Here is a 25,242-nt window from a genome sequence, read left to right as displayed (position 1 = left end):
CAAGAGAACTAGAATTAGAAGTGGAGCTTGGAGATGTGGCTGAATTGCTACCATCTCATGATAAAACTTGAGTGGATAGGACCTGCTCCTCAGAATCTACTCCTGGTGACAATACTGAAAAAACAACAAAGGATTCAAAGGATTAAGAATATTACATAAACTTAGTTGATAAAGCAGGGGCAGGGTTTGAGAGGATTGACTCCAATTTTGAAAGAAGTTCTACTATGGGTAAAATGCTCTCACATGCTACAGAGAAATCATTTGTGAAAGGAAGAGTCAATTGATGCAGCAAACTTCACTGTTGTTTCATTTTCATTTTAAGAATCCATAGCCACCTCAACCTTCAGCAACCATCACCCTGATCAGACAGCAGCCATCAACACTGAGGCAAGACCCTCCATCAGCCAAAAGATTACGACTTGTTGAAAACTTAGATGATGGGTAGAATTTTTAGCAACAGTTTTCTTAAATTAGGATATGTACATTATTCTTTTAGACATAATGCTATTGTGTACTTAACAGACTACAACATAGGGTAAACATAACTTTTATATGCACTGGGAAACCAAAAAAATTCATGACTCACTTTATTGCGATACTTGCTTTATTATGGTGGTCTGGAACTGAACCCACAATATATCCAAGGTATGCCTGTGTTTTTTAACAGCGTAATGCCATATGCCAAGCTATTGGATCACATCACACACAGCACTTTACAAGTATTTAATATTCAAAAGAACACAAGTAACTAAAATAATATACACCCACTGTGTAACAAACCAACCACCAAAGCAGGAAATTCAATTTCATATTCATAAACTCTTAAGATGTTGCATGTAATCCAAGATTAAAACATTCTAAATGTGATGTTTTCCTACAAATGCTGAACTTAACGCTTTATTCTTTTTTACCTCAAGGTTTACAAGTCTTCAATTTAGCATCAGTGAGAATAATTTTGCTTGAAGTCAATTTCCCACCAACTCAAAGAAGTATTCAACTATATGTAAATTAATTTTAGAGAATTATCTTCAGGGCATTTAATTTTTAAAGTAAAATAAATTTCTATTCATAAAAATCTAGCTGGCATTAAATACCAATGTTTTAATTTTAAAAGAACTCATTTTATCTTAATGTAAGAATCATCACATGAAGGTAGTATTTTCTTCTACCTTCAAGTCATGAAATTAAGCTTCAGTCAACTACAAGCAGGAGGGATGCATAAAGACTGCTCAAATATTATAAACTAGAAGATTAAATGCCTAAATTCATATTTATCATTTTTACAGCTAAAGAATTTACTTTTAAAAATTAAATGAAAATACTCGGCCATAAAAAAGAATGAAATCTTGCCATTTGCAACAATGTGGATGGAGCTAGAGAGTATTATGGTAAGTGGAGTTAATGAGGGAGAGACAAATACCATATGATTTTATTTATATGTCGAATTTAAGAAACAAAACAAACCAACACAGAGGGGGAACAAAAGAGAGAGGCCAACCAAGAAACAGACTGCTAACTACAGAGAACAAACTGATGGTTACCAGAGGGGAGGTGGGTGGAGGGATGGGTGAAATAGGTGATGGGGATGAAGGAGGGCACTTGTGATGAGCATCAGGTGTTGTATGGAAGTGTTGAAGCACTAACTTCTACACACCTGAAACTAATATTAAACTATAACTGGAATTTAAGCAAAAAGTTGGAAGAAAAAAAAAAATTTTATAACTAAAAGACTTTTAAGTCAGAACATAAATGTATTACTTTTAACTGAAATACAAACTGGAATTATTCAAGTAATTCTCTCAGCACCATGGTGATAACCAGATGGTAAATAAGTAGTTGTGGAAAATCTACCTTCTACGCAGATGTATTTATTTCTCCATTCAATACCATCAGGCCTGGGAATGGCTTTGGCTTCACGAACTGAAATCATTTGACTGTTCCAGCTACAAGAAGAAAAACGTAACTGTTAACTATATTCTTAATTTTCCCTTTTATTGTATTTATTATATAATACTAAGTCCCACTCTAATTTTCTCACAAAATACTGAAACTTGCCTTGACCCTCAGCACCATAATCCCTTTTTCCCCTTCTCCTTTTTTCTCCACAGCACTTATATTCTAACAATTTGCTTATTTAGTATGTTACTGTTTACTGCATATCTCGCCGAAGCAGAATGAAAGCTCCAAGATGCTGATTTATGTATTTTTTCACTGTTCAAATAGTTGCTTAGTATAAAGGAGGCCTTCAATACATATTTACTGAATAAATGAAGTAATATGAAAAATAAAGCGTAAGTAAGCAAAAAATGTAAAAATTGTTACATTTCTGTTACAATTCACTGTTAGCACCTCAGTAAGGATTTTTTATTTGTTAAGAGAGATGCAATCTTGTGTTGTTTTCTGGTATCATTAAATAATTTTTGTTTACTGTGCCACTTGTATGATTTGGGAGAAAATTTTACAATTATCCAAGAGAAGCCAGTAGATGCTGTTTTAGGAAAAATTAATACTCTATGAAAACATACTGTTATTGCTATATATCAGATGTAGCTCTTAACAGTAAAGTTATATTCAAGTAAAACAATTTTTTATCAGCATGTCTGAAAGTAATTGTTCAGTCTTTAGTATGTACTAACCTTATATTTTGTTTTTTAAAAATTTCTTTACAATTATAATAGTTCTGCACAAGTACCATTTTCTTTTTCTCAAGGAACACTGTAAAACGTATGACCATTCAGTTTGTATGTAAGAGACAAATGAGTTTGGAAAATAGTTAATATCTCTATTTTCAGCCATATTTAGCTTTGTCCATCATTTCAGTAAGAATAAAAAGACCAAGGTTTGGGACCTTCCAACTCCAACACTTATCTTACCCTTCCTCTACTTACCAGATGAAAAAGAATCCCTAGGAATATAATTGAGGGTCCAATACGGCATTTGTTTCTGGAAAACTGATTAATCTCTATGTAAAATATGCAAAAAAACATTGCATCTTGTGAAGTTTGATAATTGAAAAGGATCCTCAAAGTATGATTTTCTATTTTTTCTTATGAGGAGTACAATTCAGAAATACTTTGCAAAGACAGCTTTAAGTTCTTTAAGAATACATATCAGAATTTATGCTTTTTAAAAACTAAGTGGGTTATCAATGAGAAACAGTATTAATAACAGTAACATGTTTTAGGTATTTCGTGTACAGCAGCTCCATTAGTATAAACTCCAAACAGAAAAGTACACTGCTCTGTTGGCCCAAGTGTGTTTCCAAAATTTTTTTAAAATAACAATGTAGAGGTGCCTGGCTGGTTCAGTCGACAGGTAGAACATGCAACTCCTGACGTTGGGGTTGTGCGTTCAGGCCCCGCAATGGATACAGAGATGACTTAAATAAATTAATAAATAACTAATAACAATAAAATAAAACAACAATGTCAAGGGGAGAGTTATATAACCACATCCCTGAACAGAACATGATCACGGTTGAATTATACTATGTGCTTTACTTTATACCACTTAAGATATATTTCACTAATAAAATGAACTTTTTTCTTGAGACTACTTGTTTCTCACTGAACTTACAGGACAGTTGAATCTGCAATAAAATTAAAATTGGAAACATTATGTTAAAAAGGGATAAAGCGATTTTTTTCAGACAAGTTTAGAATCTTGAAATACTGTATCCTGCTGCTAAATTACAATTTTTACTTTCTTAAATCAAAGGAACTCTCCTCACCATACTTGTATGAAATCCAATCCAGAATTTATATTACATGCCAATACTTGGTTCTAAACCAGGTGACAGAAACATATGTGACATACCAATATTCACTTTATCATCCCTAAACAGGTATCATTTAAGCTTCAACCTATAATCAACCCAAATAATGCAGTTATTTAAGTGACTGTAACACCTGAAGTACTTCACAGAGGAAAAAAATATTTTAAATCACTATTATTTAGACTGATTCAATCTACTGCATTTTCAAAGCACTTTTAAATATTTCTAAATTACTAAATATATGAAATCATAAAACCTGATATATATAACTTATATGCTATTTTTACTCTTAGAGGTGAATTTAAATGTAAAATTCAAATGGCAATTTAGAAACATTTTCCCTAAATATTTCTTTCTTTAAAACACAGGCCCAAAATTAAGCCTTTTATCATACCATATTTTTCTACCATAATTTGTTTGCCATGTAAAAATCTGTTGTCACTCAATAATTGAAATGTAAAATAAGGTACAGTCCATAGAAGAGGAATGTATCAGAAAAGAACAGGAGAGCAGATATACGGTTTAATTTAATCTAAAACAGATTTGATAATATATGACAATCTTCTGAATGTAAAACTCGGTTTACCAACCCTACATTGGTTAAGATGTTTGCTTCTTTTCTTCAGTAATGATAATGAACTGCTACTGATCTATTCACTCTCTTCTAGCCATTCTTTTTGTGACTAAGTATTTATTTCAAAATACTATGCTTACATTGGAACATTACAAACAAAAATTTAAGTCCAACAAAAAGTCAAAATTATGGGCCTGAACTATGTGGCTATATATATTAAGCAAGAGTAGTCAAATTAAGTGAACAAATATATACAGTTTTGTTTTGTTATTAAGGGCTGGGAAGAAAACAAAAAGAAAATGTCAGGGATTTCAAACCTCGTAAGCAAACAGAAAATTCTGCTCTAATCCCAGAGTTTTGTTCTTCTGCCTGACCCTTTCTTCTACCTGACCCCTTAAATGCTGGTGTCCATCAGGGCCTTGCCTCCTTCAGTCCTCTTCTAATGCTACAGTACCCCTCCCAAGCTTTAACAGTCTGATGTTTCTTTCCCAAATCCTTTTCTCCAGCTTTGACCTTGCTACTAAGCTCTAGGACAATTATTGCAACTAACAACTGGAAACTGCCGGGGCACCTGGGCTCAGTCGTTAAGCGTCTGCCTTCAGTTCAGGTCATGATCCCAGGGTCCTGGGATCGAGCCCCGCATCGGGCTCCCGGCTCCACAGGAAGCCTGCTTCTCCCTTACCCACTCCCCCTTGCTTGTGTTCCCTCTCTCGCTGTGTCTCTGTCAAATAAATAAATAAAATCTTTAAAAAAAAAAAAAAAAAAAACAACTGGAAACTGCCACCTGGATGTCCTACATGCATCCATCCCCGTGTCCACATTTTCAGTCCATGGTCAGTTATTAAAAATCACTTGCTTGCATACCATCCCCCCAAACTCTCTTACCCTTCTTGCTGCACTGAACTTAGTTGGTTGAAATACAACCATAATTAAGTCTTTGTCTACTTCAATCCTTTCCCCTGCAGCTCAATGTGGCTGGAGAAAAATACGCAACCATGCTGACCTTGAATTCATGATAACTTTAAATTCACTTAAAATTCATGATGACTTAGCTCAAAAGGACCCTAAATGCTACTACCCACCAAACACACTGTATTTCCATAGTTAATTCACTCCTTTACTCTCCTACAGGACAATTCATACTTTCCCTCACTTTCCAAATTTCCTCCCTCACAATCATTCCCAGGTGATGTCCATGTTTCATTTCACTAAAAAAACTAAAGCAACCAGAAGATATTTTCCACTAGCTCCCACATCAATTCAACTGGCATTCCTTTGAATCCACTCTTTTACTTATTATTATTAACGCATCATCTGTGCCCCTATCCCACTTGTGCTCTAGATTCCAACCCTTCCTGATTCAAAAAAGCATACTATTCAACAATTTACTATATCTTTTCCTGGTATCATCAATTTTGCCATCAAGATAGGTTATTTTTCCTTTCTAAAAACAAAAACTCGGGGCGCCTGGGTGGCTCAGTCGTTAAGCGTCTGCCTTCGGCTCAGGTCATGATCCCAGGGTCCTGGGATCAAGCCCCACATCGGGCTCCCTGCTCAGTGGGAAGCCTGCTTCTCCCTCTCCCACTCCCCCTGCTTGTGTTCCCTCTCTCGCTGTCTCTCTGTCTGTCAGATAAATAAAATCTTTTAAAAAATAAATAAATAAATAAAAAGAAAAACAACTCAATCCCACTTAACTCTCCAATTTCTACTCCATTTTTTCTGCTCCCCTTTATAAGTATATACACTCTACATATCACTAGTGTCTAAACACTATCCTATCTGTATTTAATTTGTCCCTGTTCACTCTTGAGCCCACACCAATGATGCTTTTTATCCCTATTTTTCCATAGAAACTGCTCCTAATAAAGGTCCAGTGGCCTCCATGTGGACCAATATTTCAATGGTCAGCTTTTAGTTCTCATCTTGTACTCGATCCATCAAAAAATGTGACACAAATAATCACTCCTTCCCCCTCGAGACATTTTTTCTCTTTGGATTCCAAGACAACACATTCTATTGCCTTTTCTTCTATCTCAATGATAGACTATAAATTAGTTCCTTCTTATCCCTAACCTCATGTATATACTATACAATTTATTTGTTTATTGTCTATCTCTCCGTACTACAATACATACTACAATGTAAGCTCCATGAAGACAAAGACTTTTGCCTGTTTTGTTAATTGTCATATCCCCGGTGCATAGAAAAATAGCTTGATATATAGTAGGCACTCAATGATTTATTGATTAAATGAGAGGGAAAAAATCAGTAAGAAAGGAGATAGTCAAAAAAATTGGGCCTTTGTAATTTCCTACTTAAAAAATGTATTTAAGGGGCGCCTGGGTGGCTCAGTCCATTAAGCGGCTGCCTTCAGCTCAGGTCATGATCCCAGCATCCTGGGATCAAGCCCCACATTGGGCTCCCTGCTCCGCGGGAAGCCTGCTTCTCCCTCTCCCACTCCCCCTACTGTGTTCCCTCTCTCGCTGTCTCTCTCTCTGTTCAAATAAATAAATAAAATCTTTTTTAAAAATGTATTTAAGTATGTAGGCATACATTTTTAACACAAGAGATAAGACTAGCAGTAATGGCATGTGATTAGGCATCCAGGGAATAAAAGGATTACAAAATAGGTAACTTTTTAAGGCTCCTAGAATCTCTAGTACCTAGGTGTAAGATATTTAAAACTTATATTTTGTTTTGTTTTGTTAAAATACAAAATGATTACATTCAGACTTTATTTTTTTGTAGTTTCTCTGAGCAACCTGATCCTTTTTTTATTTATCAGTTCCCTGTTCCCAGGTACAGTTCTAGAAGCATGGCTTCATTTTAAGAATTTTTCAGCAGGAAGGTTTACAAGAAAGCTGTGAGTGAAGTAGGTAAGAAAATCTTAGTAATTTTTAAATGGCCATACAAAATTTCTGCAACATTTATACCATATACTCAAGCATCCCTTAACAGACACTTAATTCTGTCTTTGAGTAAAGAGAATCTTTTAAATGAATGTCTCAAAGTTCAGAAGAAATCCTTACAAACATTTCTAACAGCTGCCAGAATTCCTTTGCACAGCACCTAGCTCACTGCCATGACTACATTCTTGGCAGTGCTCCCTACAGTCAAATTTCTGAAAATATCTGATATGAAACAATAATACACTTGACAAATGCACTGTATGACGAAAGAAAAGGTGACGATGCCTCCAAAATCATGTATCATAGTGATAACAAATGCATCCAAAAGTTCAAAACCTCTTTTGAAGTCTCAGCATCCTAGCCAGTATCATTTGGCACAACCAGCCAGTTTCTGTTAATACTAAACTAATACACAAGCCTGTTCATCCACCTTTTTGTTTCAGTCCAACAAAGCAGTTGGCTTTCAAGGCACTGGTATCTAGATGCTCTAATCCTAAACTATACATGGTAGAAATATACCTTTTTTCTATGAATCCTTTTCCCTCTCTGCAAACTTCACTAATTTACAATAGAAAAGACAATGCCAATATATTCTAACAATTAAGAATGTGGTTCTGGAGTCAGACCTGAGACTGAATCCCAGTTCTCTCACTATCTAGCTGTACTGCCATGGACAAGTTTCAAGTACACAAATTCCCTAGGCCTCACAAGGTGTTACTATGAGGATTAAATAATACACAAGAATCACTCAGCATACTGTAGGACACTAAGTAAATACTCACGAAACATCAGCTTTTGTTACCGCAGCATCTTACAAATCTTGACTCTAGAATAACCTTTGTAGTCTTTTATGTCCCGTGTCTTATAGTCTTAAATCTTTTCTCATCTTTTATAAATGAAGGCCCCTTCCTTTTTTTCCTTGTTGCCTGGACTTAAACTCTGGTCCTAGTCATCTTTAATGATGATTATTATAACTTCATTCTTATTGAACTACTTTCCACCAGCACTTTTCCTACGTTTTTTCTTAATCTGATTCAGTAATTTTTAAGTCATCTTTAAGGATCTTTGCAACATGTCTATAATCTTACCCTCTGTTCAAAATTATTTATTTATAGCAAGAATTTTTCAAGTACCCACTGTCTGGCACTGGGCTAGGTAATGGAGACTAAACTGTAAACAAAACAGACACAGTCTGATGAAAGCTTTGCGCTGAGGAATTTAAGTAACATTACTTCTTTCATGCCCTATGTTTCAAATCATCTGAGTCAAGTTTCTTTAGAGCTACTGCATCATAGCAAATAAGGCAATATCAACACTGCAGTAAAGTACCATAGTTAAGAGTATTAATTTTGCAGTCAAAACTATCAGAAATACTCCCCCTGACTAGCTGTGTGATCTTACGGCAAGTTTCTTCACCTCTCTCTATATACGCTTCACTGGTAAAATAGGCATGATATAAATATTGTAACATATGGCTAGTATGTAAATGAGAAGATACATATAATCTGTTGGGAACAGTTTTTCCCAGCTAGTAATAACAATTTATAATGAATGCTATCATTATTCCCCTCTCCAAATCTTTTCAAAATGGTACCCTGTGGTAACCATGCCCTCCTCCTCTAACTTTGTAAAACTCCTAAGTCCTTTCTCTTTCCCCCCTTCAAACCTTTCTAAATTGATCAGAAGAGCTGCAATTCCTAACCCCACTCTATCTGGACTTCTAGAACTCCCTCAGGAACATTCAGTTAAGTCCAGTCTAATTATACACTTCAGCGTTCCATGTTTACATATCACCCTCAGAAGAAAGGGGAAAAAAAAGGAGAGTATTCCTTGATTTTTATATACTAACTATTCAGATATCAAGGAGATCTTTTTCCATGTTTGTCTTAGCTGTGCTTTTTACTATAAATCTTAACTTCCTAAAAAAAGAGGTTTCAAACTATACAGCACCTATACATGGCCAACACAAACATTTATTCAGCCCTACTATGAAAAGAGGGAGCTAAACATAAGACAGGATGGCTACTGCAGTCAACTAAAACTGGGCTTACTGAACTATCATTTTTCATTAGATAGGAATATAAAATCTATTTAGTTTCTAATAATTAATCACTAGATATTAAATTTTATAAATCACACATTTCTGGACAAGTTTGTAGCTTCTGACCAAAAGTGTAGCATTCACATATGTAAATGAATAAAACACAATCTGATGTTTCACTTACTCAAATTCTGTAGCATAATATTTAAGAAAGCCCAGTAAGAGGTCCCCAAGATTTGATTCATTCTTCGAGAGGTAAGGAGGAACATTACATGGAGCTTGATGTACAAGGTGCAGCTGTACAGCAGGACTAAAAGATTCCTGTCAAAAAGAAAAAGGGGCGAATATAAAGTCATTTAAAACACACACTAAAAACTTTACAAATCCTGACCTAATGCTCTCTGAAGAAGAGACGAGAAATCTTCTTTATGTTGGCAGTTTGGAAATTTGAAGATTTTCTTCCACTAAAGATTTCACCGGTGTTTGCAGTATGCGAGAAAGTACCCAAACCTTGGCTGAGGTATATCACACATTTAACCAAGAGGACTACAGTAGCAGAAGATTTTTTAACTCATAAATAAATCCTTACTATACATACCAAGATTTCATCAAATAAGAGAGATTCCTTTATAAATGTTCCTCCTTCTTAAGTGCCTCTACAAGGAGCAATTGTACTTTATAAAGGCTGTATCAAGCATAAGGTAAGAGCATTTTCTAACTGCCACTTAAAATTTCTCTTAGAGGCCATAAAAGTAGTATATGAATAGTACTTACACCAATTTTAAGATTTTTAAATTTTTGTTTTATTTTTGTATTTTGTATCTTAATGGGAAGAGAAGACAGACATTCAACATGAATTGAACTTGAAAAGACACAGATGGCAGGGAAAAGAAGAACGATAGGAAACTAAGCAGCAAGCAATATTCAGCAAACGTTTACCACAATATTCATAAGGGAAGGTATCATTTGCTTGTAATCCACGCCCAAACAACACACTCATTAGAAAGAATACTAATGGGTACTTATTCTTTTTGCTAACTATGCCATTCATATCTGATCCTTCCTCTATTAGCAGCAAGTTCTGGCTCTAAAACATACTAAATGAACTACAGAGATTCTCAAGTAATACATATCCAAATGGCAGAAAACATTCTTCTTCTCTTTTTTTTTTTTAAAGATTTTATTTTTATTTATTTGACAGAGACAGTGAGAGCAGGAACACAAGCAGGGGGAGTGGGAGAGGGAGAAGCAGGCTTCCCGCTGAGCAGGGAGACCGATGTGGGACTCGATCCCAGGACTCTGGGATCATGACCTGAGCCGAAGGCAGCCGCTTAACGACTGAGACACCCAGGCGCCCCAGAAAACATTCTTCTTAAGGTAATTTGCACAGTTGCTCTTAAGACAGGTTTTCTACATTCCCCTTTGCCATTAGACTAATAATAGATTTTTTTTAAAAGCAACTAGTTAATGGATGACAGCTATTCTTAAGGTTCCCAAATACTTAACAAATCAACCTTGGGTTTACTTATCAATTCAATTAGTAACCCAACTTTAAAAACCAGAGGCTCCCCAAATCACTAAACTGTAATGCAGAGAAACTGAGTAGTGCATCTAGTTAAAGGTAATCCTCAGGAAAAATAAAAGAGCAAGAAAATAAAAAATTCCCTCCCGTCCTATTATCTACAATTCTTTTTTTTTTTTTTTTTAAGATTTTATTTATTTGCCCGTGAGAGAATGAGAGAGAGCACGAGAGGGAGGAGGGTCAGAGGGAGAAGCAGACCCCCCGCCGAGCAGGGAGCCCGATGCGGGAGTCGATGCCGGGACTCCAGGATCACGACCTGAGCCGAAGGCAGTCGCTTAACCAACTGAGCCACCCAGGCGCCCTATTATCTACAATTCTATCCATAATTTTTAACTACCAAGAAGTGATTACCTTTCTTTGAGAGGACAACCACAGTTCATAAAGCTAACACTCCTAAACTTCGGACCTCCCCTTACACTTCTAGCAGATTTAGTGTTCCATTATGAGACTTAAGTAGAAATCTAAATTGTTTCTAAGACTAGGGGGAGTTAGGGAAGAAGTCTCAATTTATAATAAAGAGTGGAAGCAGAAGGAAGAGCAGGCGTACTGCCTCTACCACCCTTTGTCTTTTACTTGTTCAGTGTAAAACTGAACTTAGGACAGTCTTTTAAATTGTAAAATTTCAATATTATTTTCTGGCTAATTAAACAAAAAGGTTAACCTAAGTTCAAATGACAAGGAAAAGAAAAGTGGGTACTATTTAACAGCTTCCACTCTGAAAGCTTCTTACTAATTTTGACTTCTACGACATAGCACAGTAAGCATTCAATTTATTAACTGATGCTAAAATAAAAGAGTCATTTTCTTACCTTAAATCTAAAACTGTTTAAACCTCTTTTAAAATTTTTATTTTGTTCAGTAAGTTAAAGAAAAAGATCAGCAGTTGTAAATTAACATTGAAGAGCTGTAAGACCTACTCTACTAAAAGGGTGAATGACTTTGAGCCAACAATTTGACCAGTCTCCTCTTAGTGCCACTATTCTTTTTCATGGTCATATACGAAAAGGGCCATGTCATACATACTAGGGGAGAACTGAAGGAGAAATCCAAACTAAAAAAAAAAAAAAAAAAAGGATCCAAAAGATGCTACAAGTTAACAGAAATTCCATTTAACCATCAGAAATCCCCATTTTTTATAATCATTAACATTACAGAAAGATTCTCTGCTTTAAGAAAAATTTCATCAAACAATTTTCTTTAAAAAGGAAGCTCCCCTACTGCATATGTATTTAAGAATAATATACACTACTTTGGATAGGATATGGGTGGGCAAAACTTAAGCTAACATATTCGAAAACACATAATGACCAATCCAAAAGCCAAAGCAATTACAACCAAAATCCATGGAAAACCAATTTAACTGAGAACAATGTAATATCTATTTCTTAAAGCATTTGAGGTGGGGATTACTGATACTTAATGCTGTTTGTTTTTAACGTGGGGAAGACATCTTTATTACTTTTTAAGGGTATATCTTATATGAGGTCTCTAATAACCAAATTTGTAATAACTTAATTCCTGAAAACATTTTCCAATTGATATTTAAGTGCTAACATTTTTAAAGATACGTATCATCCTTTTCTTCCCTCAATCAATGCGAAGTTAAGAAAAATTTTAATGGGCAACCCCTTGAAAAACAACTGCAAAGTCTCACTTTTTTGCTCACACAACTGCCTACTAAAAATGGCAAAAACATCTTTTGCCAAATTCCATTATTTTCTGATCTGTGCCATAATATCTTACCTTCAAAGTTTGAAATTTGGACAATTAAGCACTTTCTGGAATAAATTAGATTGGCTAAACTTTCACTTGATAACTGTTCTTTAAAACGACACATGCCTTAGGGGCACCTGGGTGGCTCAGTGAGCTGGGCAGCTGACTCCTGATTTTGGCTCAGGTCAGGATCTCAGGGTCCTGAGGTCTGGCTCTGCATTCAGCACGGAGTCTACTTAAGATCCTCTCTCTCCCTCTCCCTTTGCCCCTCCCCCTGCTTGCGTAGGCACACTCTCTCTCTCTCAATAAATTTATTCCCTATTTTTTTAAAGATTTTATTTTATTTTAGAGACAGGGAGTGGGCAAGTGGGATGGCGGGGGGGAAGCTGACTCCCTGTGTCGGACTCCACACTCAGCTCAGAGTCTACTTGAGAGTCTCTCTCTCCCCCTTCATCTGCCCCTCCCCCTGTGTGCACACACACACACAATCTCTCTAAATAAATATTTTTTTTAAAAAAGATATATGCCTTAAATGAAGGAGGACTGTTTTCTACCTCCAAGCAAACAAATTTAAGTTACATCCTATTCTAACAATATGAATTGTTAGGCCCTGGATATAAATGTTGAGAAAGGTCTCAAAGAAAAGGATAACTGATATGGAGTACTTAAGCAGACTTCTGAATGAATAGAGAATGAGCTAAATGATATATTGAAGTTCTACCAAGCTTTCTTAATTGTATGCAGATTACCACTATATGGTGGTAACATGTTAAAGACTGATCATTAAATTCTTTAAATTGTATTTGGTTTTAAAGTTTTGGAAAGCTTTTTTGGAAAGCTTTTAAAGTTTTGTAATCAACATAAGTATCATAAAGTAGAAGTACTATAATGAAGTGGTTAAGAGCATGAGCTTGGGAGTCAGATCTAGCTTTGAAACCTATTAGCTATATGAAATTAATCAAGTTACTTAGCTTTCCAAATGTTCAGCTTCTTCATCTATAAGAAAAATAACAGTACTCATGAACTGTAATGAGGATTAAATGATACAATGTATATAAAGCATAGCAGCAATAATATTACCTACATATTAATTATTTAGTATATGCCAAGCATCATTATTATAACTATACAATTCATACAATAATGCAGTATGGTTACCTCCTGAAATAATGTATTATTTCAAAATTAACTTCCTTATAACTTTTAAAATTTAAATAATATCAATTTTAAGAGAATGTTTTTTATCATTAAAACAGACTTCATCAAAATCTTTAAATTCATCTTTTTCAAAGGTATTCATTTATAGCCTGTTTTACATAACTAAAATCCTTCATCATATTATATGCATTTTAAAAATGAAAAAAGTTGCTATATCTATACATGTATACATATGTATATATGTAAAATTTAATATATTTTCAATATATAACTGCACAGAGGAACTCTACATCCTCAGAATTCCTCATCTCATAACTATAAAGATGGCTTTCTGGAATATGAAGATACCGTTAGGGAAAGAAACAAATATAAGTTGTCTCATAAATCTCCACCTAGCATAAATCTAGGTAAAATATGCTCTCATTAAAATAAAGATCCCTTCGGGCGCCTGGGTGGCTCAGTTGGTTAAGCGACTGCCTTCGGCTCAGGTCATGATCCTGGAGTCCCTGGATCGAGTCCCGCATCGGGCTCCCTGCTCCGCAGGGAGTCTGCTTCTCCCTCTGACCCTCCTCCCTCTCATGCTCTCTCTCTCATTCTCTCTGTCTCAAATAAATAAATAAAATCTTTGAAATAAATAAATAAATAAATAAAGATCCCTTCATAAGCTTAACCTAAGTTTATATATTTAAACTCTCTCGGGGCGCCTGGGTGGCTCAGTTGGTTAAGCGACTGCCTTCGGCTCAGGTCATGATCCTGGAGTCCCAGGATCGAGTCCCACATCGGGCTCCCTGCTCAGCAGCGAGTCTGCTTCTCCCTCTGACCCTCCTCCCTCTCATGCTCTCTGTCTCTCATTCTCTCTCTCACAAATAAATAAAATCTTAAAAAAAAAAAAAAATTAAAAAAAAAAGCTTATTAAAAAAAAATAAACTCTCTCAACTTCATTGCTTTAACTCAATAGTAAATATTCTGCTCTGTATCACTCATGTTGCTTTTTTAAGTCGGTAAGAATTAAGTAGTAATAATAATGCTATATTATTATCATATGGCCCAGTGTGGAACTCTTGATTATCCAAGTGCCTTTGGTCATTGGTGGCAGCAAGACTTAATGGTTTTTAGCCAGTGGTGCCGCAACCCGATTTTACTGCAATATCTAAAGGGTCAGGTAGTGACTTTGTACAACTATTATTTCAAATTTAAGTATTCTGCCATGGAACCATCCATACCAGGCTGGAACATGACATATGAAATCTTCAATATTAAGGTCTCTCTCTGCTTGGCAGCTTCTTAGGGGAATAATGAGAGTTGCAATTTTGACTCTTGTGTTTTTAGAATTCAAATGGCATAGCCTTCTGAAATGAATTTTTCAAGTTTAATAGTTGTAGGAGTTTTGTGGCTTTAATTTCAGTGTTCTTTTTTGTAAAAAAAAAAAAAAAGATAAATATATGACTTTATGCCAGTTTCCCAGTAAGCCTCATATTCTTTTATTCACTACTCAATGATAATATGTTGCTACAAATACTGTCACATAAGTAAATAAAAGTGAATAATTACTTAAAAAAATAATAATGCTATATTATGATATAGCTTTTGAAGATAAAGAAATGGTTAGTCTTTCATTCTTTCCTTTCCTAATTTAGTATCCTAACTGAATTGAAATACCATACCCATTTTTAAAATAAATAATTACCATAAATTTGAGAAAATATGAAAATAACTTTAAAAAGCGTAATACATTGAACAAATGTTATTCTATTCCAGAGTTTTTATCCTATTTTTTAATTCTATTTAACTATATTAGAGAAGCTCAAAATTTAAAAGAAACTTGTTCCCTTGTAAAATTAACAAAGGTTTTTTTTTTTGTTACTATAAAGTTTTAAGTCATTCTCAAACTTATTTATACAAGTTGAAATTTTGTCATACATGTTGTTCTTAAAGAAAGGTGTATCTATATAGGAACCATCAGATATACACAAAATGTAATAAGCAACAGAAACTATATTAGTGAATAGTACTATCACTTTGTCTTTAAAAATGTCAGTTTCTGGATCCATAATTTGTGACTATACAGCTTGAATTAATAATACAACCTTCCGTAAACTAAGACTTAGTTTCTTCAGCTGTGAATCAAGGATAATACTATACAAGTTTATTTGTTTAGGATTAAGGATAATGCATATAATATTTATAGAGTGCTGACATAAAATAGATACTAAGTAAGTGACAGTTATTAGTAGTAAGAAATAAGCTGATCTGTTTGTTCCATTAGATGGACCACTGAGAAAAGTGCTCTACTGATCAATCAGCTTACAGGTTTCATATAAAATTTAAAATCCTGTAGAGTGGATAGTAAGTCCTTACCCATGTAAGCATCAACCTCATAGTAAAAATAATGTACTTTAAATATTTATGATAATGTAACCACACCTGAAAGCAAATTAAGATATTCTTAAATCTAGCAAGTCTTGCTATTAGTATTTTTTAAGGCTTTGCGCCGGACTACTATTAAATCTATTTCCCTGTTACAGGTATAGAAATAAAATTATTAGTAAAACAGGGGTGGAGAGTATAGGGTGAGAGATGGTATATGTGAAGAGAAGTCAGGACTCTATCATGGGGGAAAGCTAGATAATGAGAAACATGAAACAGAAGTAAAATGAGGCTCCTCAAACTAGAATATACCAATAAGAACCCGGGTATCCTATAATAAAAGCAATACGTCTGTTCTGTTCTCCAGCACAGTGCATTAAGCTGAGATTTCATTAGTATTTTGTATTAGTAAAAAGAGTTCATGCAGCGAGGGTTTTAAGTGAGATTTCTGTAAAAGCATCTGTTCCATACAGAATAATAGACTCTTTAAAGGATAAGTTTAACTAGTAGATACTTTGTATGCTGAAAAATATACATAGTTCCTTCTATACTGAAACCTAGGTCTTAACCAAAAAATTGAGACAAAAAAATGAAATAGTAACACCCAGTCATCATCTTCCACCTTTCAGTACAAGCTAAAGAAACAATATTTTATTGCAGGGAGAAAACCATTCAAGGATGAGGCCAAAAGTTCAAGTTACCTTTATTTCTATACCTTCTGATGCTTTCATTTTCATTATGTATATGACAGCATAAATACTGATCCCTAGCAATAACTGAAATTCATTGTAATAGTTCTTCATAATAGCAGAAATTAGTTTTCAAAATGAGGAGGATATGATATCCAAATTCCAAAAGATTCTTACAGATGTCTTTACCAGATGACCCACCACAAACTGGGAAGCCCCCACTACACAGCAAAATTCTATTACAGTGAACCTTTTATTATCCAGCACCTTGCATGTATGCATTACAATAATAACCCATGTTCAAAACCAAGAACATCAGTTCTTCTAAATTATCAAAGATTAAGTTAAATTTAATTTAGATTCCACGTCAAGTAGATTTATATTTTCTATGATACAGAGAAGTATGTCCTTTGAAAATTGATCACTCAAGCTAGATATTACATTTTCCAATTTGACTCTTTAGTAAGTTTAGAAAACCGCTCTTTTTGTAAGTTTATAAAACTAACAGGTCAAAATTATACGGTTTCAGAAGGTTAAACATTCTAAACAGCTTAAACACTATTTCCAAATAAAACCAGGAATAAGGATGACTATGGAGGAAAACAGAAACAGTAGGACTATTAAACAAGGAAACAATTCTGGAAAAAAGAACACAAAAAAACTGGAAAAGAAACAACAGTATAAAAGACTGTGAATATGTATATTACCTAGGTTTTTCTAAACTCAAACTGAGTACATATCAAACTTTTTCTAGTGAGCACACTTCTTTAGTGTTTCCAATTAACTTCAGGAGTCTTAATATTAAGCACACAAAGAGTGTACTGAGGTTACTTCTTTTGGTGGATTACTTGGTAAAATCAAATGAAAGATAAAATGATTATCCAATTGTTCAACTTCTTAATTTTTTCCCCTGCTTTCAAAGTATACATACATTGGGTTGAAAACTTCTGAGTCACTAACTAAAGAAATGCTATAAAACTGTATTTGAAAATAGCATGAAGAAAACTAGAAAGAGCCTAACTGAGCCTTGACCAATTGAGTGTATTTAATTATTATTAGTGATAATCATGAGCATTACGCAAAAAATTCTACCATTTACATAAATGACCAGACTGTCTGCCAATAACCAAATAAAATATCAGTCTTCCAAAAAAGTATACGAAATATTTTTAATGTGCTAGTGGCAAACTCCTCAGCCTATATAGAAAATGTTATCATATACTTAGAAGGTAACTATTACACCTTTTATATTCACATTAATACTGCATATAATAGTTCCACATATACTTGTCATAATATGTATTATAATAATTCATAAGAAACACTTACTGGGTAAATTTTTTGGATGGATGGAAGGATGGGTTCAGGTAGGGCTATAAAAAAAAAAAGTTTAAAGCTTCCGTGATTCACATAATTCATTTTACAAAGCAATAATTTGTCAGCTACACCCCAGGCATAAGGGTTTCTGCTTAAATTCAACAGTCTCCATATATTTTGTGAATTCTGATCCCTAAAAATTTAAATTCCAAATATATCTAAGTTGATAACTTAAGGTTTGTTAATAAACTATGTATATTTCTATGTAAACCAATGTTCCTTACATGGTTTTAGAAAAAATAGGCCATCAATGGACACACATCATTTGGTCCAACATCAGACACACACACAAAATAAGCAAGACAAGGATTGTTCTACAGATATTGAATGAACATTGTTAAGATGGATGTAGCTAACAAAAAGAAAATTTTTAAATACAGTCCAATGATACTGTATCACGAAAGAACAACAGCTGTATCATAATTATCCCTTTATTTTTAATTTATTCTAATAATAATACCAAAATTTAGATAGTTTCAGGAAATAGATCTATTGGGGAGAAAAACAAAAAAAAACTCTTCAACTTCACAAATTTTTTTTAAAAAGGCCTCAGCAAAGTTCAGAAATATAAATCAGGATATTTATACCAATTTACTATAAAAAATAAAAATTTCACATAAGGGAATTATTATCTTCATATGTTACTTTCTTTTTAATTGTCATTCTTCATTCTCCAATAACTTTACCGAAATCCAACCTCATTAAATGCATTAACAGTAATTTCACATCATTATGGTATAAAGGGAATAACATGAAAGGCAAAGTGCTTAATATTCACAATTTAAAAAACTGTAAAATAAAATGTCTTGAGTATGGTAAGATACAAATAATGTGTTTTCAAGATTTCTTTAAGATTAAAGACCAAACATAATATTATATTATAAACTATGTTTTTAAGAATTAGAAATACATTGTATATAATTAAGTAAATTCAGTAACCATCATTACCTTTAATTTGCAATTTAGCAAAAACCTTTTTTAAATGACTTCTGGAATACATTAATATACATATAATCAACCATTATTACCAACTTACATAATCTCCAACTATGATTATAAATGTATAAATTCCTATTTCATAGTATTTAAATTTCTCTTCTGTATCATGCTTCATCCTCATGTTTAAATTGGAATAAAATAAAATTCCATGATACCCTGGAATGTTCACAGCATGTGATTGAGGGGGAAAACTTATTACTTACCGGAACCACTCTTAGGAAGTAAAAATATTTTTTCCCAGAGGCATTCAAATGCTCAAAATTCTAGAAGATCCTACAAATAAACTCAAGCCCCAGTTACTTTAATTCTAAAAGTCTTTAAATGTTTTTAATAACTTTCTAATAATTTTTGCTATAATACAGAAGTCAAACTAGAAAATCTTACTAGAAATTAGTTTACTTAATTAAAAACCTGAATTCCTTTCTCACTGAATACTCCTAGTAAAGTAAAATTATAATTTAAAAAATAATAAAGAAAAGGTTATAGAGAATTCAAAAAAAATTTTATCTCATTCTAGAATCATATAACTAGAATGCCAGAAGAGAAAAACAAATACTAATCACTGGGTTAGGGTCTTTCAATAGACAAAAAACCTTTAGAACTAAGCAATTTGAGGGGCACCTGGGTGGCTCAGTCAGTTAAGCACCGACTCTTGATTTCAGCTCAGGTCATGATCTCAAGGTCATGGGATCAAGCACCACATGGGGCTCCACGCTGAGTGTGGAGCCTGCTTAAGATTCTCTCTCCCGGAAAAAAAAAAAAAAAAAAAATTCTCTCTCCCGATCCCTCTGCCCCTCCCCCACTCACTCTCTCTGATGCGCCCTCTGTCTCTAAATAAATAATATAAAAAATAAGTAAATAGAACTAAGCAATTTGGAAATGGGGGGGGGCAGGGATATCATTCAGTAAATCCCTTGCCTGACAACCTTATAGATTTAAAAACACTAGTCACTTGTGAAAAGAAATAAAAGAAACCTCAATTATAGTGGTGTGAGGAAGCCCTGAAAGGGAATACAGTATACCTTGCATTCCCTAATAGGAAGAAGTTTACTTAACACACCCCAGCAGGATGAAGACATAATTTTCTTGCCCAGCAACAGCCCAGCCAATGAGAATTCAGTGAAAACAGCCCCTTCCAGCTTCCTCCCCTTCCTCCATAAAGGCAAGTCCCTGGCCTCCATTCTCTGGATTTGCCAATGGTTGGGTCACCAGTTTGCTTGTACTGAACTGCAATTCCTCTGCTATTCTTGAATAAACTCACTGTGCCAGTAAAAAAAAAATTGGCTCTTTTGTTTTTCAAGGCCAACACATTAAGAGCAACTGGTGTATTGTGGCAGTTATTTATTAACACTATCCTCATAGTAACCTCAAAGCCTTCAGTAGTTTTTCAAATGTTTATTTTACTCAAAGCAACACACATTCAGGAATAATCTGGCTGTAATATCTATTTTTACTTCAAAATTCTGGACTTCAATCTTCTAAATTTCTCTCTCAAAAGCAAAATAAAACAAAACCTAGTACCGCAGTATCTGATCAATTGATAATGCTCTCAGAATAACTACTCTGTTAAGATTTTATTTTGCTTACATTTCAGATGAGGGCTTTCTGGTCAAGCTCCCGCAAAGTTATACATATAAACATCCCAATCTGATTCATCAAAAATTCAACTAAAAAAAAAAAGTGCAAATCTTCAATAACACTAAGCAACAATTTTGAAAATTCAAGAATAATTTTTAAATGCCTAAGATAGTTCTGTACCTGGTAACATGGTAAACATTCTATGAATATTCATTCGTATCATTATTTCTAACCAGTTGATACTTTTGCCTTTTTTATTAATTATTAATCTTAGATTGCCACTAAAAACTCTTCTCATTGGGTTTTTACCCCTCATACTTTCATCAGTCACCTTTCAAGCATATGTAGTCTATTACTGACTGTTGAAATTCATCCTAGGAAATGCTTTAATTTTTTTCAACCTTTCTACATACAGAAGACTGCTCTCTTTCTCTATTCATGGCAAAAAAGATATTAAAAGCATTTACGAAGTTAAATGAAACTTAAAGGTCCATCCAATCCAACTATTCCTGTTACAGATAAGAATATTAAGACCAGAAAGGTAGAATAATTTGGCCAAAATCACAAACACTACTTCACTATGGCAGACTGGAACTGCTCAATACATCTTGCAAACTCCTGTATGATAAAAAAAATGCAGCTACTAATTTCAGTCTAATTTCTTCTAGTGAGGGGCAGCTTAAATTTGCCAAATATGTCAGTTATACTTTAGCTCTGCATAGGTGAGGTCCTTTAACAAAGACCCAGAAACAGTTCATGAGAGTGCTATTAATTACAAACCATCTCAGTAAATGGGACTACTTTGTCAAAAATAAAATGCATTTAACAAAATCTAAATAAAATTTTAGCATGATTTAACACTGGTAAAATACCAACGTCAGAACTTTCAACTTGCTTGCCAAACCACCTTGGGGAATCTGTGATTAAAGTACATTTTTCTTTTTTTTCCCCATGATTTATTTATTTGAGAGAGAGAGAGAGAGAAGGGGAAGAGGGAGAAAATCTCAAGCAGACTCCCTGCCAAGCACAGAGCCTGACTCAGGGTTCAATCCCACGACCCTGAGATCATGACCTGAGCTGAAATCAAGAGTCCAACGCCTAACAGACTGAGCCACCCAGGCATCCCTAATGTACATTTTTCTAAAGAAGGCAATCAAATTAAAATTTCTAATGTAACCCACAAAAATGGAAGGAAAGGACACATATTATGGATGTTCAGACATGTTAAATGCTGTAGTCAAATCTAATTTTTAAATCCCAACTAGTGTCTATTCATTTTTTAGTTTCAGTTGCGACTTAAGAAGTACATCTGACTAGTAGACGAACCATGAGAGACGATGGACTCTGAAAAACAAACTGAGGGTTCTAGAGGGGAGAGGGGTGGGAGGATGGGTTAGCCTGGTGGTGGGTATTGAGGAGGGCACATTCTGCATGGAGCACTGGGTGTTATGCACAAACAGTGAATCATGGAACACTTCATCTAAAACTAATGATGTAATGTATGGGGATTAACATAAGAATAAAAAAAAAATTGAAAAAAAAAAAAAGAAGTACATCTGACTAAACCTAAATAACTCTGGGAAATTTCTGGCACATAACTTTTCAATGTTTATATACACATGAATAAATATACAAACTCTAATACCAATACTATTTTTAAAATTGGCATCACGTTGTATATGAGAGTGTATCATGGGTATTTTCTTATATCATTAAATATCCTAAAAGCATCATTATTAGTGACTAACATTATAATTAATTCAATTATACCCCATTCTTAAAAACTTAAGATTACTTCTAACCTTCTGTTATTTCAATAAACACCATGAAAATCAGCCTTATATATAAATCCATACCTGCATCGCTGATATTACCTTGGATAAATTTCTAGAAATGCAATCGTTGAATAACACTGAGTCAAAGGATATGAACATAAATATTACAACACTGCTTTCTAAACTATAGAAATATCATTAACCCAGAATAAATCAGACCCTAGACATCCTGATAAAGGTTCTTCTATTACGTTAATATCAAGGCTTTCGCCCACAACTCCATGCCAGCTCACAAGGAATAAAACTTCTTTGACCAAAAAGAAAATCCTGTCTCAAGTGAAAAATAAAAAAACACGATGAATGGTGTTTGAGCTTATTTTTATAGACCTTCTGAACATGCATGTGCCTCAACACAATGGGTCAACAATACAGAGGGAAAAGTTCTTTGAATACAGAAGTTAATACTGAAAAACTGTCAAAAAATAAAAAACACAGTGAAACTTCCCTTATAATGTTTTCCAGGGAATAACATTTGTGGTTTTTTTTGGGGGGGGGGGTGGATGCGGTGGGCAGAAGGAGAGTGAGAACCTTAAGCTTGAGCCATAAGTACTTTCCAAAAAGTACTTAAGCTTGACGTTAGGCTTGATCTCACAACCCTGAGATCACGACCTGAGCCGAAATCAAGAGTCGGACGCTTAACTGACTGAGCCACCCAGGCACCCCCAGGGAATAATATTTCTAAAACATTTGCTCAAAGCAACGAATTAGGAAATATGGTTTTCTAGGCCTTAGAAAAAACTTTTTAAAACAATGCTGTCTGAAGACAGAGGCAACAGAGAAGACATCATAATGAAGTTTAACTGTGTTTTCATTTTAAAAATTGGGGAAAACCCAAAATACTTACTTTGTAAATAGTGCAAAACCATCAATACAAGACTATAGCTGCTTAAAGTACCACGACTGGCATCATTTATCTCATGGTGACTCGCCCACTTCTTAATCACCAGTACTAATGGACGAACTCGATTTTCAACTGAAAGTGAAATTAAAACTTAAAAATGGTAAGGAAATATTATGGTGTCTTTGAAAGCTTGTAACATTTCCCAACTACAACAAAAAGAGCACTGCCTCCCTATTTATTAAACATTGTGTTCACCATAAATGTGTCTTGCTTTTAAAAGGTATCTTAGTCACCTTTTAAAAATTATTAATTATTAAAATTTGTTTTATTGACCTATAACTCCAGTAGTATATAATTTTAGTATAACAAAATATTATACATATAATAAAAGACACTATGCATAAACATATTTAAACAGATGTCAGTATTTATTACATCTTTAAAAAGGAATAAAGAATGAAGGATAGAGAAGGCTGATTATTATTTGGAAACAAAAAACTTACGGTATGCATAAGTTCTGAGAAGGAATGTGTTTCTTATTCCAACAATATTGTTTACATTCAAGTCGAATTCCACACAACTATGAAAAAGAGAGAAATACACTTTAGCTCAAGTGTTCTGAAACATTAGCTCAAGTGTTTTGAAACAAACTCCCTAGTAACTAAATTAATATTCATCTACCCTATGATGCAAAAATAGCATGAGCCCAAAGGCCAAATACTTTAAAATGAGGCACTAAAAAAGTAAGAATAAATACATACTCAGTACATATGATTTAGTGTATATTAAAAATATAAAAGAGGATTACCGTTGCAAGATTCACAATGTACTACACTAAGGCTCCAATTATCCCTAATAAAACAAATTTTAAAATTTTGCAGTCCTGTCCAGATAAACAAAATTATGTGACCAAAAACATTTCTGGCCAAGTTATCCCACTGAGTTATATAGTCTCAATTAATTTGGAATTAAAGTGTCATTTGCTTTAAAACAACAGAAATAGGGGCGCCTGGGTGGCTCAGTCATTAAGCATCTGCCTTCGGCTTGGGTCGTGATCCCAGAGTCCTGGGACTGAGCCCTGCATCGGGCTCCCCGCTCAGCAGGAAACCTGCTTCTCCCTCTCTCACTCCCCCTGCTTGTGTTCCCTCTCTCACTGTGCCTCTCTCTGTCAAATAAATAAATAAAATCTTTAAAAATTAAAAAAAAACAACAGAAATAAAATGCCAAATAAAGTACAGGTGAAAAAAACAGAAGGAGTCTATACATTATATTCCCTCCAAAAAAGATAAGACATAAATAAGATACAAATTATAATATCATACCAAATTTAGCTACTGATATCTGGGAAGAACAGTCAAACACATAACAGAAGGGTTACGTCTTTGAAAGCAAAGATATCATGCAATTCACAATTTAAAAATAGGGCAATAATGATGGGATCTACAAAGAAAGGGTAAATCCAAAATAAAAGGAAAGATTAATGAAAATTACATTATGAGGCCCAACTTCCTCTGCACACTGAGTTTTTCTATGAAAAGACTGCCTAAAATAAAAACTTAACAAAATTCCTTTCTATGAACTTTTAATTATAAAAATGGAAATCTACCAATTCAGATTTTCTTGTTTTGGGAAATGAAATACTATAATCTCTCAATCAACCATGCATATTATTAAAAACAGATAGTAGTATTAACACTTCAGATATCATATATATTTGCCTTTGGGAGCTTATGGAAACAATGGAGATACATTCTTCAATTGCATCTGTGAAAGGCTAACACTGAAACCAGTATAACTCAATAAA

General features: G+C 34.0%; 1 protein-coding gene across 6 annotated transcripts in view; it reads right to left on the bottom strand.

The window, feature by feature from the left end:
* TENT2 (terminal nucleotidyltransferase 2) overlaps positions 1-25,242 on the bottom strand; it is a 68,224-nt gene that overhangs the window by 5,326 nt on the left and 37,656 nt on the right. For 5 of the 6 annotated variants that reach the window (XM_044916941.1, XM_044916942.1, XM_044916940.1 and 2 more), the window contains 5 exons: positions 23,942-24,018; positions 23,442-23,570; positions 18,138-18,181; positions 9,484-9,620; positions 1,852-1,943 (listed from right to left, as the gene is read on the bottom strand). In XM_044916941.1, the coding sequence (XP_044772876.1) occupies positions 1,852-1,943; positions 9,484-9,620; positions 18,138-18,181; positions 23,442-23,570; positions 23,942-24,018 (479 nt within the window). Of the gene's footprint in view, positions 1-911; positions 998-1,851; positions 1,944-9,483; positions 9,621-18,137; positions 18,182-23,441; positions 23,571-23,941; positions 24,019-25,242 lie in introns of all 6 variants that reach the window. The other variant, XR_002480996.1, reaches the window with a different exon arrangement.

Source organism: Neomonachus schauinslandi, chromosome 7 (assembly GCF_002201575.2).
Source record: "Neomonachus schauinslandi chromosome 7, ASM220157v2, whole genome shotgun sequence".
NCBI lineage: Eukaryota > Metazoa > Chordata > Mammalia > Carnivora > Phocidae > Neomonachus > Neomonachus schauinslandi.
The sequence above is the reverse complement of the archived record's forward strand: the minus strand, read 5'-3'. Positions and strand labels throughout refer to the sequence as shown.